General features: G+C 43.1%; 1 protein-coding gene across 3 annotated transcripts in view; it reads left to right on the forward strand.

Moving 5' to 3' along the window:
- The window catches only part of MYO16 (myosin XVI), a 574,710-nt gene that overhangs the window by 246,681 nt on the left and 313,928 nt on the right, over positions 1 to 14,101 (forward strand). For all 3 annotated transcript variants that reach the window (XM_082701002.1, XM_082701003.1, XM_082701004.1), the window contains exons 8-9: positions 7,113 to 7,188; positions 9,800 to 9,953. In XM_082701002.1, coding sequence (XP_082557128.1) covers positions 7,113 to 7,188; positions 9,800 to 9,953 — 230 coding nt within the window. The remainder of the gene's footprint in view (positions 1 to 7,112; positions 7,189 to 9,799; positions 9,954 to 14,101) is intronic.

Raw genomic sequence — 14,101 nt, forward strand, 5'->3', positions numbered from 1 at the left:
CCCTGCGGAGTAACCAAAGGGAGTGAGGGGGCAGATCCATCAACCAAGAACTCGAAGCAAAGCTCTAACATACAGAAGCAGACGGGGGCTTTTCTGGTGGAATATATGACACCAAAACCAAACTATGGTTCTTCAATTCAGACTACGAAGACAACTAACAGATTTATATTAATAGATTTTGAATCAATTGTATCTCAATTATTCTATCAGGAAAATACCATATGATATATAGAATAATATTTAAAAATTATTCACTTGTAAAAATGCTATTTAATATTCATTTTGGAAATAATTTAGAAATAGCTTTTATGTGAATTTCAAGTTATATGCATGGGAGATTTATAACTCTGAAGAAATTTACCGTAAATAAGTATGTCTCTGTTTAGAAAAAAGTTTTAGAAATGCTAACATTGTAAAAGACTAATGGCATTTTTGGAGACATTCATAGCAATTTCACTTTCTTATAAATATCTTGCAAATACAAATACCTTTACAGGGAAGGTAGTTCATAATTTTTAGCGGTTTTCCTTATTGAAACTTAGACTGGGATGGCATATATATTTTAACATTCCCCTTTATAAATAGGTTAACTTTCCAGCAAGGAAAAGGAGATGCTTGTTCTTGTGTGAAACTGGGGACTGAATAATTTATGTGACTGATGTCTTTTGGTTTCATAGTACTTTCATGAGTCGTACATAAAATTTGATTCTAGCCTTCTGCATATTTTTAGCGTTTCTGATAGGATTGGTCACGCTACAACAGAAGATAGGAAAGTAACTACAGATGCCGAAGCCTAAACACCCTCCCCTTCAAAAGCATTTTCTGTCACACAGCCTGCATATCTTGATGTTCAAAGGAGTCATTTGCATTCATTCTCAAAAACATTTTTGCCCAAGTTCATAAGAATTGAGAAATCTTCAGGGGTTTTGTTTGTTCGTTTTTTTTTGTTTTGTTTTGTTTTGTTTTTTTATTTCTTCTCCTTGGGAGAACATGAAGACATTCTCTGGTTTTCCAGTCATCCCTCTGAGCACATGCTGTTGACGGGCTCAGCACTCCGGGGGGTTCCCTCTCTTCTCAGTGTTTACTAGTCTTTAGGGAATCCCCACCCTGCAGCCTCCAGCCCCCTCCATGCTCACGGTTTCCCAAAGCTGCCTCTTGTTTCCCTCTCACGTTGCAGACCCCTGAGCACCCCTGCCAGGTGGGCGATCTCTACCCGCCTGCCCTCCTGCTGCTCTCGTGGACAAAGGGAATGGTCAGCTCATTTCCCAGCCTCCCAGGGTGCTGCCCTTCCCATGTGTCGTTTACTCACCACAGCACTGGGCATCACCCTTCCTCCTAGCAACAACCCCCCGAGCCTACGAGCTTCCAAGTAAGAATTGCCTGGGGCTCTGTGAGGTGAAACCATGGCCCCATCCGGTCCAGCAGCCTCCCTCCCTGGGGAGCCACCCACCCGCCAGCCCTGTCCCCGCTCCTGCACACCTAAGCTTTGTCAGCTCAGGTGTCATCACAGTGTCTCCACACAACATCCTTCGTACTGCTGGGACAGGAAACATGCACTCCGTGACACAGGGTGCCAGTGCCCTGTGGCGGGGCGTCTGCTTCCTTCCCCAGCTGCCTTCCCCGGCCTCCCCCATCAGACTGGCACCTGTAGAGGAACTCAACCACTTCCGTTTTCTGGACGATGCCACCACGTGCCTCCTATTGTGTTCTTTGCTCTTCCTGAAACTGTGCAGTGGTTCAGTATTAACGTGGAGGACCACACGGAGATGCCACTTAAGTGGCCCCTCTCCCAGTTGCTCAGATTCCAGGGAGGACGCTCCCCTGTGCGTCCGATGCGGTCCCTGTGTGTTCATACCTTGTCACGTATCCCCGTCGGCTGCACCTGCCTTCGTGTGCCTGCACTACCCTCTGGTCTGTATGACCCAGTGCGCAGACAGTGCCATTTCTTATCAGCGTGGGGCCCCATCCAGGACACACAGTTCTGTTCACGAATGAGGGAGCCTGCGTCTGCCCTAGAGCTGCAGATGCCCGTTGGTCCAGCCAACTGAGGCTGCTCCTGTGCGGTGGGCTATGAGCCCACCAGCTCACAGGCGCAGGCTGCCCAGTGGGAGGGACGGTCCCCAGGTACACAGGTCTGTCCGTGGCGCCCCAGATAAAAGGCATGCGGGCCGAGGGACTCCAGCCAAGGGTGAGCAGCACAGGCAGCACCTGCTGCGAGGTCATCGAGGAGGCTGACCAGGAGGGGATGCAGGAGGAGGCGGCTGCCACGTGGGCGACGGGAGGGACGGGCTCTGGAAGGACCGGCAGGTACTGGCGGGATCGGAGAGCCTGTGTTCTCAGCGATGGAGGCAGAGCTCTTGGGTCTAATGTGCAATCACAGTTGGGCCACAAATAGGGATAATAGTAACTTATTAGGTGGTTTTGTATTTCACATCTGAAATCCTGCAGGGGCAGGAAGCACGCATTGGGAGTTCTGGGACCTTTAACGCTTCAGTTTCTTGTTACTAGATGAAGGGAACAGGCTCCTCCAGCGACTGAGCTAGAAACCAGCTTCGTCCAGATGCTCACCGTCGTGGTTCAACTCTTTAAAGGGGCCATTTAAATGACTATCAAGGAATTAATTTTGCTGAATTCATCGCACTGAAGGACAACTCTCCAAAGAATGAACAAGTCCATGTCCAGTGAAACTGTGTGGATTTGAATTTCAGCCTAAGTGCATTTTCATTCAGCCTGCAGGGTCTCTCTTTCCACCCTCACCACCCCCAGCACACACACACACACACACACACACACAGTCGCCTTATCCTCCGGAGCCTTTGGTGATTGTAGCGGTCTTGTACTGGTGGTGACGAATTCTTACTGGGTTACACACCCGACCTACTCACAATTGAAGCAATTTACCTAATGGTCTTTTGAGAGGGTAAAGCAAATGTTCCGGAGAAGTAATTGAAATTAGCACGGGCCTGTTTAATTTAGTTCTGTGACGGGCCTCCCCGATTTCTGATCGGAAGCACATGGGAAAAACTGGCTCTAAAAAAAGAAAGGAATTCCCCAAATGAGAGAGGCTTCCTCCTTCCACACATGAATGCCTCTCTTTATGGGCCTGAAATAAAATGGAGTTGCTTTTATTGCTAAAGATTTTCCTGGAGGAAACATTTTGCTTTTGTTACTGAAATGCTTTCTGGGGTTCTAGGAGAGGCTGCGGAGAGAAGTGGTTTTCTGAGAGATGGCACATTTCTCTTTGGAGGCCTGGACACACTGAATTGCATTTGCAATCGCCAAGGAATTGTTAAGTGTGTGTCTGACATTTTTGCAGAGATATAAAAGCATTTCGATTTATACTGTTCTTTCAAATTTGGGAAAGCCAAAGGCAATCTTAGCTCACTTTTGGTTTTGGGTTTTTTTTTTTTTCCTTTTCTAATTCCTTTCGTTCTTTTACCCTTCCCTCCCTCTGCCTGTCCGTCTTTCTTTTCCTTCTTCCCTGTCATGTGGTCTAAATGCAAATACATCACTCTCATCTTTACTATGAAACAAAGCTCTTTCCTGTACCTATTTCAATGTCCTGGGAAACTGCTCTCTATATTTTATCTTTCATATTTCAATAGAATGTCTCCCTTTAATAAACTCTATATTTGGAAATAAAAACAAACTTCTATATATAAGCACTGTAATATAATTTAAATGCTACTGGTATAATCCATGTTCTGCAAAAATCAAACACCGATTTTTGAATGGGCTTTGGGAAAGCTAACAAGGAGCAGACTGTTTGAAATCTAATTAATTTTTTAATGAGAATACCAACCAGAACAATCATCGGTGGTCAGGGAGATGTCTTGTGTGCCTGGATGCAAAGTTCTGTGTGTGGAGAGAGCCACAGCACGTGTTACAATAGCAAAACCCAAGATTGGAAAAGCCAGTCTCATTCTTATCAATATAATAAAGCAAGAAATAGAAACAAAGAACAAAGTTGGGAAAGGAGAAAGGACGATGAAATGCCAAAGGAATCCACAAAAAATGGAAAGACTAGACCTATTAAGTGCATTGATCAAGTTGTTTACAGTAGCACTAAAAACATAAAATATATAACAATATACTTAACAGAATATTTTAACAGACAATTTCTACAGTGAAAACTATGGAACACTGCGGTGAGGAATTAAAGAAGACCCCAAAAATGGAGGAGTAAGCCATAATCATGTGCTTTGACAGTGAATATTTTTAAGATCTCTGTGGAAGGCTGAAAAGTAGCCCTCAGAGATGTCCGCACCTTGAAGCTCAAAGCCTGTCAATATGTTTGTTCCCTGAAAAGACAAAAGAACTTTGCAGTTTTGATTGGTTACGGATTTTGAGATGGGAAGGTTTTCCTGGGTTACCCAGATGGACCCAATCTCATCACACAGGTCCTTAAAAGCAGAGAACAATTCCTGGCTCAGGGTCCCTGGGGGGGGTGTGTGGCTATGCAAAAATGTGGGGTGTTGTTATTGCAAATTTGGGCGTGGTCATGTAAATGAAGGCCATTGCATGCAAATAGGGAGTGTGTTTATGAAAAAGGGGCAGACACCTGCAACATTGTTGGCTTGAAATTGAGGGAAGGGGCTACAAGCCAAGGAATATGAGTTGCCTCTAGAAGCAGGAAAAGGCAAGAAACAGATTTTTCTTGAGAGCCAGAGGGAAAATAGTGCTGCTAACACCCCAATTTTAACCCAGTGAGCCCTGTGTCAGACTGCTGACCTATAGAATTGTAAGATAATTTTTCTTATTTAAACCACTAAATTTGTGACATTTTTAAAAGCCATATAAAATTAATATGGTATTCACTTAAATCAATTCCAATAAAAATCCTAAGCCTTTTCTTTTAGAAATTGAAAAGCTCATTCTAAAATTTATATGGAGCTACAAAGTACCTAAATAGAAAAAATTATCTTAAAAAATAAGAAAATTACAGACTTTTTTCAAGACTTACTATAAGTCTTTCACTTACAAGATTTCAATACTGACTCCAAGTTGCACTAATCAAAGTGGTCAGGAAGTACAGTAAAGATAGACAGATAGATCAATGAAACAAGCAGGGACATGTATTGTCCATTAATTTTCCACAAAGTTACCAAAGCAATTCAGTGAGAGGAAAAAAAGTATTTTCAAGAAATAGTGCAGAAAAATGAATGGGTGCTGGACCAAAATAAATTTGAGATTTTCTCTGTCATTTGCAAAAACTCACTTGAGATGGACCATACGTATAAAAGTTAAAATTATACAGCCTTTAGGAGAAAATATAGTATTATGTTGTCATGGCCTCTGAGTGGACAGTTATTTTGAAAATAGAGTGTTGACTGCTTGAAAAAACAATACAGATGTTACACTTTCACAAAAGCAGAACAAAGTTAAAATACTCTTCTGTTTTTTTTTAAAAAAAGTATTTTCAAGAATATGAATGGAGACGCCACAGAATGGGGAAAAATATTTGCGATACACGTATCTGACAAATGTATCTAGAACATACGAAGAACAGAGGTCACCAAAGCAAAGATAAAGACTCCAGTAATAAACGGGCAAAGAAGTCTTGAACAGACACTTCCCCAGAGAAAGCCGAGGAGGGCCACTCATCATGTGGAAAGGTGTTTGGTATCTTTTGTCATCACAGAAGTAAGCTAAACCAGACTGAAATATTACTTCAGTCCTGGTATGAGAGCTAAATTTCTAAAAATGACCATATTAAGTGTTGGAGAAAAAGTGAATCTAGCGATAGGCAAATGCACAGAAGCAAAGTTATTAAGTAGAGTGCAGAGCAGCAGGATGTCTTGTTGGGGATGGGGCGGGCGTTTGAGCTCTTTGGAAAACAGCTAGAGCTATCTAAGTCACGTTGATGGTGTCCAGACCTTTATCCCAGCAATTTCGGTCCACGTGCTTGCGTCCTGAAGAGACCTTGGCACGCGTGCACCAAAATAAATGAGAACAGTTGTAGCAACATTACTTGTAAAAATAAATGACTGCAAACGGCTTGAAAGCCCAGGGAGGAAAGCACGTAAATTATGATATATTTGTACGGTGCAGTTATACTGTAGCTGACAAAATGAATGAATCTTGTCCATCAGCTTTGATGACTCTCAGAATGCAGGATTAAGTCATGAAAGCAAGGCGTCGATGAATATACACGTGCAGATTCCACTTCTCTACGTGTCACACACAGACTGAGTGATATGTTGTTTGGGAGGTACTCCTATACATAGGGCAAAATGTATAAAGAAATCGTAGTGATAGCCCAAAATTCATGACAGTGGCCAACTCTGAGAAATACGGAGAGGGATAATTTGGGGAAGAAACACAGAAAGATACCATGCATGACTTATTTTAAAAAGTTGGGGGTGCCTGGGTGACTCAGTCGGTTGAATGTCTGACTCTTGCTTTCTGCGCAGGTCATGATCTCAGGGTGGTGAGACTGAGCCCCACGTTGGGCTCTGCTGTAAGTGGGGAGTCTGCTTGGGATTCCGTCTCTCCCCTTCCTTCTGCTCTTCCGCTCCATGCTCTCCCTCTCTAAAATAAATAAATCTTAAAAAAAAAAAAAGTTGGATACCCTGGAAATCATTTCATACATCTCTTTCAGGGCTCATGCACACATATATACTCATTGAGTTTATATTTTATAATAAGATTTAAAGAATATATTAACCTCTCATCAGGTTGCTTTCTTCCTTTCTTACAGTGCAAGATTTAAGTTTTCCTAACTCCCCCCGTGACTTTAGTTCATATTTTCTGTGGGGTTCCAGTGATGGGACAGGACCAGTGAGACGTTAATGAGTTGCTCAATTAAAACAAAACACATATAAGGTGTAATTCCTCCCACCAGATGCCCTAAAATAAACGAGGAAGGTGTTAAGTGAGCATTTTCAAATCCCCAGCAATTTATCCCTCCTTTGATAAGTAATTTTTGGTTTGAATGTCTTTCACTTTTTTAAAAAGGAGCTGGGAAAACTAGAAGTGGAGAGAGTGAGAAACGTTTACGGTGGGATGTGTTCATGCCTTGTCCCTCTAGCAGGCTGGAAGGAGCCCCCTAGGACCACGCTTCTGTAGCTCTCTCTGGGGAATCTTATTTCAGTGAACCTTTACTGTTTCAGACAAACCTGGTGAAGCTTCTTCTGATGCATCAGGCAAACCCAAACCTTCTGAACTGCAATGAAGAGAAGCCCTCAGGTAAGTTATGAGCGTCCTGGGACCGGTGAGCGGTCACTGACTCCTTCCTGTCCTACCAGAACTTGTTCATCCATCACAGGCGTGGCTGCCAAGTGAGGCCACCTCCCCTGGAAGCTCTGTGCACATGCTCCACCCAAGCCCTGTTGCCGAAGCCCCTTGCCCAGCTCCTTCGCAAAAGGGTCTTACAGGCTGGTTCCCATCCTTGGGGCCCTTGGACTTGCCTGCAATTTGCTTCTCGGGCTTTCACCTTCCCGCGCAGTGATCCCTTCAGTGGCAATTACTGTTGAATATATTTTTGCTGTTATTTCACTGGTTTCTTATCATTTCAAATACACACCTTTTCATCAGGGTAATTTTAAATAATATATATATATATATATATATATATTTTTTTTTTTCTGCACAGACAGGTATAATGCCAGGAATTGAGACTGATACCCTCCAGCTAATTTAAAAGTCTCACAATCTTAATTGAATATTTCCATTTTTGATAAGAATCTCTTGAACATTTCTAGAGTTCTTTTTACCACTGTTCTTTCATAATGTTCACCTACTAATTTAAAAACAGGGATGCTGCATTCATTTTCTAGCTTTTACAATTTGACAACAAATGTATTCGTCAGTTTTTTGTTTATTAAAAATAAGAATTCTAAGTAACAGAGAAAAGGGTACACAGGTCATACGTTGCTATAAAAATCTTGAAGGTACTAAGTGAGCACTTTATGACTGAGATTTCTCATTGGATACATTTGTAGGAGTATAATGACATGATAAACCTCCAGCTTAAGACAGGGTGAGAGATTTGCTCTATTTCTTGTTTTTTTGAAGTTAAAGGGTGTTTAATGTTTATTCATCTTACCTGTTAAAATAAACTGAAGATTTAACAAATGAAACTCTAAGATACTATGATAGCTTAAAACTTTGGGCATGGACTGATGTTAACGAGAGTGCAGTAATCTTGGTATTAATGACAAAGGCATGTCTCATGATAAATATTAAAAGAGCAAGTAGAAAAGTGTGGATTTTTCTATTTGTTTAATGTATCTATTGTGAAACATGTCACATTTAACATTTGTCACATTCGTCAAAATCACATCCCTGGCTTCTTTCCCAGAGAAGGGAATATACGATTGACCCTTGACCACATGGACTCCAGTGTGTCACACTTCCCCCTTTAGGTCTAGTGTGGTAGGCCTTAAGGTGCTGAAATGGACACCCAAGGCAACCCACAGTCCTAGAGGACACGGCGTGACTAAATGTCTGGTCTGACCTCAGCCCTGGCCACCTCAGGATAGGATGGCTGTCTTAGACAGGCTGCCAGTGTTGGCCATGCCTAGTCTATCCTCAGTGTAGTCCATTTTCCATGCCTTGTTGGTCCAAAGAGACACAGTGATGGACTGGTAGAAGACTCTCAACAATCGTTTCTTGATTGAAGGAAAAAGCTTCTTTCACACACCACAAGGGACAAAGAGCTATAATGCAGCGAGGGTTCTGAGTAAATGTGGGAGGGACCAACATCTAATCCAGCAGCATGAATAATGAACCAGATAAAATAATAGCACAGAGAACAGGAAAGTAGACACCCAGATTATGACTGAGCAGAAGAAAATCATCACAGTATTATATTCGAATCTTGCCATTTTGTGTTTCTTGAATTTGGAGTGGATACAGAAAAAATTATCTGGGGAACAGATAAAAAAAGCAGTTTGGGGTGTAGTCATTAGGTAGGACAGACATAATCACCCAAGGTGAGGAAGCCGGGCTACTTCCTCTTTGTTACTGGATATGATTTGACCTAGATGAGATGGTGGTAAAATCTTGGCATAAACATCTTCTCATGGTGGCTGAATTAACTCCTCCAGCCCATCAAGCCACATAAATCTATAGACACAAGTGGTCATGCACTTCAGTCACAAGGATTGAAAAGAAGCAGTTGTGGCCATTAAGTTTCCAGTTGTTACTAAGGTGAATTTTTCTTCAAGATTTTTTGATTTCCAGTTTCAGTTGTTAGTAAGTGTTCATTTGAGTAACGCACGTCTATGTTGCTGCCCAGGTGTATTCAGATGTCACTGTTGACATGTGGTATGTATACATAAGGAAGTACAACTATATTTCAGATTGAAACAACAGGTCACAGAGTCTAGACTCACTGTTTTCAGAATTCAGCTATTTATTGGTACATCTACAAACGGATGCTTAAAGAATGCCTACTCTAAGTTTTCCAGTAAGCCAGTCCTGGGGAATGTGTAACCATTTTCATCATTTTGATTGTTATTCATCAAGATGAAGGAGAGTTGCACTGAGAATGAAAATGACATCACGTTCTTTCAAGCTTAGCTTCTCTGTGATTTTACATTTTACACATCACCACTCGGTGAATATTATTTCTACATTTTTGCATTTCCTTTGTAACTAAATATGCCACTGATATAAAACAAGACCGCTTTTTCAAATGGCGGTACTGCAGCTTCATTCCTACCATAAACCCTTCATGTTTTTCGTTTTGCTCTGATCAATTTTCACGTTCTGAGCATGCCCGAATTGCAGAAAGGGAACCGTTTTCTGTGATCTCAGCGCCCACTTGTCCTGATGTTCCTCTTGCTTCTTGTAGATATCGCCGCATCTGAGTTTATTGAGGAAATGCTGTTGAAAGCCGAAGTTGCCTGGGAAGAAAGGGTAAAAGAGCGTTTATGTGTTCCTGCCTTGGCCTCCGAGGAGCCCTATGAAGAGATCCTCCACGACCTCCCCGCTCTCTCGAGCAAGCTGTAAGTGCCTTCCCTGTAGAGAGCTGACTTCCAAGCCCTTGCGTGCGGAGATTATTTTCTCTGCCATCCCTGCCAACCATTTTCTAGTCAGTATGAAGACAGAGTTCATAAATGAATTGAAGCTGAATGTTACTGTCTTTACCAACAAGTACTTGTTGACAGTGATGAGTTTAGCTTCATTTTCTGAAAAATCCTCTGAATATTTTTTTTGAAGATTTTATTTATTTATATTGTCAGACAGAGATCACAAGTAGGCAGAGCAGCAGGCAGAGAGAGAGAGGAGGAAACAGGCTCCCTGCCGAGCAGAGAGCCCGATGCGGGACTCGATCCCAGGACCCTGAGATCATGACCTGAGCCGAAGGCAGAGGCTTTAACCCACTGAGCCACCCAGGTGCCTCTCCTCTGATTCTTTTAAACATTATTATTTTAGTTATAGATCAAGTGTGGCACCATGAGACCAAAGATGATAGTTTAACTGTATTCCACGTTTTTAAGTCACCGGATTTGGAAGATTTCCCGTGACCCTGGTAATGGCTAAATTTCTAAAGTAGGAAATACAAATATCCACTTTTTTCTCTCTAAAGTATAAAACTTAATGGCTTCTGGTTGCCTAAGCCATCTCCTCAGTACTGATACGTGCGACAGCAAACGTGAACCTCAACTTTACGCGGAGTGAGTGAAGGCAGACAGCAAGGCCCCATGTTGTGTGATCCCCGCTGCGTGAGGTGTCCAGAATGGGCAAACCCACAGACAGACACGTGTTAGTGGTCGCCAGGAGGGGGGCAATGGGGAATGACTCTTACTGGGTGGGGGGTTTCTTTGGGGGATGATGTCAGTGTCCTAGAAGTAAATGTGATACAAATTTCTGAATATGCTTTTTTTTAAAAAGCACTGAATTATACACTTTAAAAGTGTGAATTTTGTGCTATAGGGATCCTATCTCAACAAAAGAAGGAAATATGTAAGGAAAAAATATTTCAGCTTGAAAAGAACATTTTTAACACACTCTTCTCTTTTTTTAAAGATTTATTTATTTATTTATTTGAGAGAGAGGGAGAGAGAGAGCAGAACAGGAGGGAGACGGAGAGGGAGTAGGAGAGAATCTCAAGGAGACTCCGCGATGAGCAGGGAGCCTGAGGAGGGGCTCGATCTCAGGACTCTGAGATCATGACCTGAGCCGAAACCAAGAGCTGGACGTTCAACTGACTGAGCCACCCAGACGCCCCTAACACATTGTCCTTTCGATAGAGATCATAGGTGAAATGAATCGGAGCTTTGACAGGATTAACATAAAACTTGCATGTATTTCTTTCACAGATCTCTTGTGGGTAATTTACCAAACAGCATTTATTTATTTATTTATTTATTTTTTTTGCTGTAGTGTGCGGTTTAGCCGTGGTGTTCAGGAAGGTTTTGTCTTCTGTCTCTCTCCTCACCTCAGCGTTGCTGAATTTTCCCCAAACCATTTCTATCCTTTGCGTCTGTCAGAATAAACAAATGCTCTTGTTCTGTGAAAATCCAAGATGCCCTTCTTTAAACCAAGTGCCTTCTTGAATGGTTTGATAACCTGGATTTTTTAATGTGAATCCTGCCCTTCAGCTCTTTCTAGAAGTTCCTCTGCTTGAAGAATTGGAAGAAAATAGAACTCCAGGAAGAAGGGGAAAGAGCAAGTGGGTCTCGCCTCATTGGCCAGTTTCCCTGCTGCAGGCAGGGCCAGGCATCCCCGTGAAGCTCGCTGCTTCTGTCATCTCATTACCTTGCCCAAGAAAGAATAGTGCATGTTCTTCGGTAGGAGACGTGAATGATTAGGAAGAACTTACTCGGCCTTCTCTTCTTCTCGGTGCAGTCTGTGCTTATCTCCAGAAAGTCTCTTTTCCCACCTGTCACCAGCCAGCCTCCTTCTGAGGACGTAACCCGCATTACCTCATCTGATTTATCATTCCTGTCTTTCACTTTTCATCCAACTTCCTATCCCTTCCCTTCTACAGGTAACTCGCTCCTTTTACATTTTCCTGGGATATATTTTGTTAAAATTTTAAGGAACAGTTGAGTGGTTTCTGGTACCTCAACATACAAGTCAAATTCCCTTTCCAGGATCAGTTTGCGTTGATCATCCTGTGAGGGTTTGTGCGCTGAATCTCGAGTGAGTTAGGACAAGAGCATGACTCCTGCCATGCTCCACCACCAGCAGCCATCCTGCCTTTGGTTAAACATTTAATCAGAAGGAAATTTCTGCATTATTGAACTATTTCATTTTCCATGTTTCTAAGGTATCTTCTATTGAGTGAACATCATTAAGCAGTCTATGTGTTGCCTCACTTTCTTGGTTCATGTTTCCAAATGAGCAGGTTAAACAACTCCAGAGCCCTCCCAGAGACAATCTTCCCCATCTGTAAAGCTTTCAGGCTTCTTGCCATACTTGCGGTGATTCCCCGCTCTGTGCTTTCTTGCCTTCTGGCCTCCTCCCCACACTCTCTCGTGTCCTGATGTAGATCTCAGTCTCTTGGGTGTGGTGATCGCCGCTAACAAGACAGCGGTGGTGGCACGTGCCCCTGTGGAACATGGAAATGCTCTCCCAGGGTCTGTCACCCTTGAGAAGTTTGATGTGGGTCACGTTTGCTGCAAGTACTCTATTTCATGGGTCCTGGAGTTGGAAGCCACAGCAGTTCCATGTACCTGGTGGGGTAGAGTCATTGGCCAAACACCTGTGGGTGCTCAGTGATTCACCACAAGAGCTGACGGTTCCCATCCCCTGACCAGACACCAGGATTGGTGCAGTGTTTACGGGAGTCATTGCCTTGAATCTGAAGAAGAACACAAGTACGCTCCCTCTTTCATTTTTGTTGTTGTTGTTGTTAATGTTTTTAATTTGAGTATCATTGACGCACAATGGTGTATTAGTTCCAGGGGCACAATGTCAATATCTGCCGTGCTCGCCACAAAGGCAGCTACCGTGCATTGCCAGACGCCATTACAGTGCTCCCACTGTATTCCCTATGCTGTATCTTTTATTCCTATGATGTTTTTTGTCTTCACTTATAATTGTTTTCAGTTTTGATATATCTATACACACAACACAAGGACTTCTTTTTAAATTTTTTTTAAAATTTACATCCAATTTAATTAATCTACAGTGTATTATTAGATTCGGGGGTAACACAAATGCTTTCTGTTCTATCCCATGTTCTGCATCCCCACCCCCTGCCCCGAGACTCAAAACTCGAGTAACTCGACTCCTGTCATGCACATATACCCACTCCCCTGTTGTTTCAGTGAGGAGGTCATTTTTATTTGCAATTTGAAAACTTCTAATTTGGCTTGAAAGAGGAAATGGGTGATCTGAGGTTCTCTGCTATGGTCAGTCAGTTTCAGGCATGGAATATTGTCAGTTTAGCCTAAGCGTTTCTTCATATGACAACTTAAGAAGATAGTCTGTAATCAGGAAGACATTTCCCTTCTGCAGAAATGAGGAGCATGAAGGTTCCTTGCAGTACAGTCGAGCACTGATCTGCTTTTAAGCGGAAGCTCAAGTCAAACGGAACAACATGGGGCCGTTATTTCTCCTGTGGCCGCCATGTTATTTTTCACACCCTTGTCTGGCTTGCTCTGAGTGTCTACACTCACTCCCTGAGGTGACTTGTGAGGCCATGTACTGTGGTCCTTATGGACGGAGACCCAACGCCACATATTCCAGTTCAGATCCTGGCTCTGACTGGTGGCCTCCGTGACTTCAACGGAGTCGTTGCCATATGTCACCTCCAGTGTAGACTAAGGGTGCCATCTAGTAAAGGATTTTCCCAGGCCTTTCTCACTGCTTCCTGGAGGGGAGAAGCTCAGCCCTTGGAATTCCCAACCCATAGGTCTGCCTCTGCTGTCCAGGATCCCTGGGATCGCACTTGAATTTAGGCTAACAAGGCACCTCAGGGTAGGGGGCTGATCATGCCAGAAAACCCAGTCCTGGGATGGAAGCACTGAGCAGTGAGCCAGCCTGGCCTCCGAGAGGGGAGGAGGACCAGAGGCTGAGATCAGTGACAGAATCCATCATATCTATGGAACCAAACCTCCAGAAGACTCTGTGTAAGCCCAGGGGAGCGTCCTGGTGGGTAGCCACCTCTGTGTGTGTGTGGGGGGGGGCAATGTTTCCTGAT

This window comes from Mustela nivalis (genome assembly GCF_964662115.1).
Source record: "Mustela nivalis genome assembly, chromosome: 15".
In the NCBI taxonomy this organism is placed as follows: Eukaryota; Metazoa; Chordata; class Mammalia; order Carnivora; family Mustelidae; genus Mustela; species Mustela nivalis.